The 6,317-nt window shown below is 39.6% G+C and overlaps 1 protein-coding gene across 1 annotated transcript; it reads right to left on the bottom strand.

Annotated features, from left to right (window-relative positions):
- Positions 1 to 239: 239 nt before the first annotated feature.
- Positions 240 to 1,229, bottom strand: LOC127556908 (vomeronasal type-1 receptor 4-like). Its single transcript, XM_051990424.1, has one exon. It carries the CDS (start codon positions 1,227 to 1,229, stop codon positions 240 to 242), a length of 990 nt encoding a protein of 329 aa, XP_051846384.1.
- Between the last annotated feature and the right edge of the window lie 5,088 nt (positions 1,230 to 6,317).

Genomic DNA, 6,317 nt, shown 5'->3' with positions numbered 1-6,317 from the left:
AAGAGCTGAGCTTGGTTAGCCTGTAGCACAAAGGCAGGGAGGTTATTATGAGGAGGATGTGGGAAAAAGACAGCTTCTTTATTTCAAGTCTGCAAGCTGTGACCAGAAGGCCTTGGAATGGTCCATTTTGCTTTTTTATTATTAGGATGGGGCCAGATTGATCAAGGCCTTTCCCAGAAAGTCTTTACTAAGAAGTGTTATATAAATATAGAATGAAGCCATGGAGATCACTGGAAAGCCTAAGACTTCTGCTGAGGATGAGGACTGGTCCTCCAGAAGGGAGCACAGCTGGATTGATTCCCTTCAATGTGAATCAGTAAAAAGGGACTGATTACTGGGAAACACAATGTAATAAACAAGGATGCATTTCCTCCCCAGATATTGGAACTGACAGAGTACACATTAAGTAGCAAAAAGCCACAGCTCACACAGTAAGTTGTGATAAAGGTGCCCACCAGCAGCAAGATGGTTTGGGTGGCCTTGATCTCTGGAGATCTCCTTGGAGAGGGTCTGGTGCTGTGAATCTGTTGGGTTCTCTGATGGTGTCTGTGCAGGAGAAACACCATGTAGCTACTGGCAAAACTCATGCAGCCTACAAATGAGAGGTCTCGAAGAGAGGACAGGAGACTGATGTCTGAAAGCACATTTTCCCAGTAGCAATACTGAAGGTCCATTCCCCTGATGTGGCTTTGGTTGCTGTCCTTTGGGCCTCTTATATACATTGGTACATAAATATCTATGAGCATGGTGAACATCCAGCACAGGACACACGCGGGTCTGATGTACTTTGTGGTTTTGGTCTTGAGAATGGCCAACCTAGAGCTGTTGGGACTGATGATAACTGCCTGAAAGGCACTCAGGAGCCAGGTAATGCAGATAGAAGAGCCTCTGCCTACTCTTTGGATGTAAAATGTAATTTTACATCCATAATTCCCTAGGACGTATACTGACCTGAAATACAATAATGCTTCAGGGATCCCCTTAGAGAGCAGCATGATGGCATTGGCCAAAGCAAGTTGGGCCAGAATGGCATCCATGGGCCTCAGCTTGTGGTTGGTCAACTTGGCCAAGCTATATAAGAAGAGGCATAAGCCGTTCCCAAGGAGCCCAACTGCAATCTGACAAAGTGAGATTATCCTTATGACATGGTCTCGTAGAAGCATGCTCTTGTAGAGGCCGGCAGAACTGCAGTCAGAGCCAGAGGTTCCTTGAGGGAAAGAAATAAGCATTGCTTAAGCACCTACGGCTACCAGGCACTTCCCTGGACACTGCAAAGAGATTATCTTGGTTGGTCCTCACCAGAGCCCTGTGAGATAGCTGCTGTTATATCCCTGTTTTACCCTTGAGGACACTGATACTGAGATTGAAGGACTTGCCCAGTCTCACTGAGACTCTAAGTGTTTGAGGCTGGAGTTTGCCTCAGGTTTTCCCGCTTTCATCCCTCAGTCCATTGTACTACTTAGCAGCCTTTTGGAACTAAGTATAAGAACACTGCACTAAGTATGCATTCCCCAGGACAGAGCAATCCCATAATCAGTCTTTGATTTTGGTGCAAAAGTTTAGGACTCTATGGGAGCTAGTGTTCCATTCTTCAGTATCTTCCAAGTGAGGACACAAAGCACTTCACATGGATAGACAGTGCAGCAAGACCTTCCTTATACCCCAGCAGCCTTACACACATTCATCATCACACAGGCAGGTGCTCCCTTCTTCCATTACATCCACGTTGCTGCACTTCCCCTTCCCAGATTGCCCAAGTTCCACATGACAGTCCTGGGACAAAGTCCTGGGAGGGGTGAAGCTGCAGGAGGCTGTGACGAGCCTAAAATGCTCCATTCTTGGATTTCTTAGTGAATACTTTGGTCAGTCACAAAAACCTTGTTCCCATATCTGGACTCTCAAATCACAGCAGGGATTTCTAGCCTATATGGTCCCTGGGAACATGAAGATACACACACTTCCACACATCCAGGAGAAGGCATCTCTGAATCTCATACTTCAGGACTTCAGGCACTTGGGATTTTGTCCTTGTGGCTCGCCTATCCTGAGCACAATGCTGTTACCATTTGATGGCTGACTGATAAGCCTTAGAAGGAATGAAAATTCAACCAGGAATTAAGTCTGGCTTCACAGAGCTCAGGTAATCATCAGTCAGTGTCACACAATCCATTACTAGACACCTCTTTGCCACTTTGGGGAACAAGTCCAATATCTATACTATGGTATCTTTTGTAGGGATACCCTGAGAACTCCTAGGGCAGTATCTAGGCTTAATGAGACAGTGGATTAGTGACCTTTTGTCAAATTTGGAGAGAATTAGTCACATTTACAAACACAGTTCTACCTTCATGTAAACCCAGACATATGCACAAGAAAACTCAGGGAAGAGTATCCAATTTGGTAATTAACAGTAAATGCTCACAGTTGTGTCATTAAAATCTTCAAAAATCAGAAGAGAAATGGAGTAGTTGTTGCTTGTGGCCAAAGAAAAGACAAATTGGAGACAATTCTTGAGAAGTATTTAGAGGAGAGCACAAAGAATCTCATCAATATCTGGGGTTCATTGGTTAGAGGAAATATTCAGGAATCCTTGAATCCAGATACTTATTGGGTGGTTCAAATGTTTATTCTCTGTGGAAGTCACTCCACCATTCAGGCCTCAGTTTCTTCATATGTAAAATGAAGAAAATAGTTGTTATGCTTGTTATGAGAAACACATGAGATAAGAGATATAAAATAATTTCAAAATTTGATGTGCTAATCAAATATTTATTGTTTTTATTATTGTTACTCTTAGTATTAGGCAAGTGATGTTAAGTTTTTTTTCCTTTAGAAATGAATCATTAGAAATATGCCTTAACCTTTACTTGGGTAAGGAGGATAACATTGGATATCAAACAGTGAATTAAATTGCAACTTGGATATAGGTGACTTGGAACCCCTTGAACCATATTACACACCTCCATGAATTCTCTGAACATGCTGAATTACTAATAAGATAATTCTGTCATTCAAATGTCTGTTGGAGATGTATTTGCCTGATTCATACTCACATCCACAGACAGGGTATGCAGAAGTTGGCTGTTACTTCATGTTATAGGGGTATTCTTATACGGGGCTGCTCCTATGACTTTAGATCAGAAGCTTCCACTAGTCTACTTCTCTTAAATAATGAACCGTAAATTTACATAGCTTTTAGCAAAAATATTTCCTAAATTAGTATATTCGGAACAATGAGGAGGAAGACTCTCTCCACAGAAAAGATTGGTGACTTATTCTCCCACCAATAAGCACAGCAATCATGGAAAGAGTGGGCTCAAATTCAGCACATTATGGTAGTAGGTGATAGTCTCATCTCCCACACTTTGTCCATCTGAGTGTTGTGAATGGGTTTGTTGTACAAAGCTCATGCCTCAATTCAAATAGTTTTGGGATGGAAAACACCACCGGCATCCAGTGTAGAGAATGAATATGGAACAAAGATAGTATTATCACCTGTTTGTTTTGTTTTCTTTCTTCTGTGTTTTTTGGTTTTGTTCCTATTTTTCTTGTACAACATGACAAATATGGACATATGTTTAAAAGAATTGCACATATTTAACCTGAAACAAATTTGCTTTCATGTAATATGACTTCCTCCATCTTCTGGCTCCCACTGAGACAGGGTTCAATTCTGAAGGTACTGTTTCATTGGCAAGCAAAGCAGTACAACAGCCAATAAGTATTTATTAAGTATGAGCAAAAAAGAAATTCTAAGACAGAGTGCAGAGAGGAAGACCAGAGAAAGTAGGTAAAGATGAGAGAGAAAGAGAGAAAGAACCCACCACGAGAAAATGGAAACGAGGTCCAGAGAATCATAAGGACAGGCAGAAAGGGAATGAAATGTGGATGTAAAATGAAGTAAAGAGAGATTCCAGAACAATACAACCTCTAGCCAGGCTTTCAAGAATTGAAATCATATTTTGCTTCTTACACCATGCCCAGCTCCTAAAATGAATTGTTATAGTGAGGAATACCTGCAATAGCAACCCAAAGCTGCTTCTAGACTTTCCCTTTGTCATTTTTTTCAAAGGTAATATATATTTCATTTAACCCAAATTTTAGCTTAATGAAATGTTGATACATGCAACTTACTGGTCCCCATAACATTCTCTATTATTTGTTTCTTAATGAGTTCAGCATTGACTCACCCCCACCATACATCCATCATTGCCTTGTCAGACTTAAATTGAAGAAAGTTCATACCATACAGGTATCACCTATACAATATCCCTTATGAATAGGAGATAATTATTACACTTAATGGGTTATACCTAGTAGACAGAATGCCTGAAGAAATATGAACAAAAGTTTGCAATGTCTTACATGAGGCAGTAACAACAACAAAAATTCCAAAGGAAAAGAAGAGCAAGAAATCAAAATGGATATGTGATGAGACTTTAAAAATTGCTGGAAAAAAAAAGAAAACAAGACAAAAGGAAAAATGGTAGGGACATAAAGGAAATAAAAGAGAATATGAAGAGCTGCTAGAATACACCTATCCAAGAAAGATCTGAACATTATTAATAACCATGATGATATAGTTATCAATTCAGAAGCAGGCATCTTATAGAATGAATTTAAGTGAGGATTAGGAAGCATTGCTAACAATTAGGCTCGTGGAATAGTCAGGATTTAAGCTATGCTATTTAAAACCATGAAAGATGATGCTGTTAAAGTCCTACATTCAAGATGCCAGCAAATTTGGAAACCTCAACAGTGGCTACTAGATTGATAAAAGATCAGTTTATATCCCAATCTTAAAAAAGGGCAATGCTAAGGAATAGGTAAATTACTGAACAATTGTATTCATTTCACACATAAACAAGATTATGCTGAAGATTTTGCAAAATAACCTTCAGCATATGTGAACCAAGAATTATCAACAGAGCAAACTGATTTCTGAAGAAGTATAGGAACTAGAGACCAAATTGCCACTTTTTGCTCAATTACAGAAAAAGCAAAGGAGTTCCAGAAAAAAAGAACTATGTCTGCTTCATTGCCTTTGGTTGTGTGGATCCCCGCAAAATGTGGCAAGTCCTCAAAGAAATGGTAGTACCAAATCATCTTACTTATCTCCTGAGAAATCTCTATGTGGACCAAGAAGCAATTGTTAGAACTGGACATTGAGCACTAATTAGTTCCAGATTGGAAAAGGAGTGTGAAAATATTGTATATTGTCCCCTCACTTATTGAATTCATATGCAGAGTGCATCATGTCAAATGCCAGGCTGGATGAATCAAAAGCTGAAATTAAGGTTGCCAAGAAAAATATCATTCAGTACCACTGTGCAAAAAATGAAGATGAACTAAGAAGCTTCTTGATGAGGATGAAAGAGGAAACAGTAAAAGCTGATTTGAAGCTTAACATAAAAAACTCAATAAGGATCTTAGCAGAGTCCCATCACCTCCTAGCAAATAGAAGGAGAAGAAATGAAAATAGTGTCAGATTTTATATTCTTGTGGTCAAAGTTTGATGAAGTTAGTGGCAGTCAGAGAATTGTTAACATCCCCTTTTGGTCATACAGGTTTTTTATAAAAGAATTAATGAATGCCTGAATTATTAATTGGCAAAAATGAAAGTTTATTGTTTGACAGGAAGCCAGTTTTGCTAAGAGACTGACTTCTTTAGTGGCAAAGTCCTATTAGGGAAATGGAGGCTGACACTGGGAAGAGAATGCCTTCTCAGTGGGCAGAGGGTCCTTGCAGGCAGTTATGGCAAAGAGAAAGAGAGGTTCCTTGGCATGGCATGTTCCTGCTTTGGGCCTCTGCAAGGAGTGAGTTTAGAAACTGACCTTTAAAAGGAATCTTGAGGCTTCAGGAAGCCAAAGTTCCCAGGCCTAAATACTTATCAGTATCCAGCCCATATCTACTATTGGAATTAACAACACTTTTTGACCAGGATTTCTAATTGAATTAAAGGGTCTGGTATCCCTGAAAAATAACTTATCTGGGGGATATGCCTTCTCCAACAGGGCCTGAGACTCCAAAAGAGATGACAGATCAAAAGGAAACACAGTTTCAGAGTGATAATCTTAAAAGGAACACAGTTTTAGTAAAGGAAACACAGTTTCAGAGTGATAATCTTAAAGGGAACACAGTTTCAGTAAAGGGTACAGTTTCTCCCCCTTCAAGTTCACATCAGATAACACTTGTATCTGAATTTAAAAGATACATTCCTTGAAAGGAAAGTTATGGCAAATTTGGACAGCAAATCCCCCACCCCCCCAGAAACATCATTTTACCTTTGAAGATTTGTATAGTCAAAACCATGGTTT

This window comes from Antechinus flavipes, chromosome 3 (genome assembly GCF_016432865.1).
Source record: "Antechinus flavipes isolate AdamAnt ecotype Samford, QLD, Australia chromosome 3, AdamAnt_v2, whole genome shotgun sequence".
NCBI classification, from domain to species: domain Eukaryota; kingdom Metazoa; phylum Chordata; class Mammalia; order Dasyuromorphia; family Dasyuridae; genus Antechinus; species Antechinus flavipes.
This window is presented reverse-complemented; position numbering and strand designations above follow the sequence as displayed.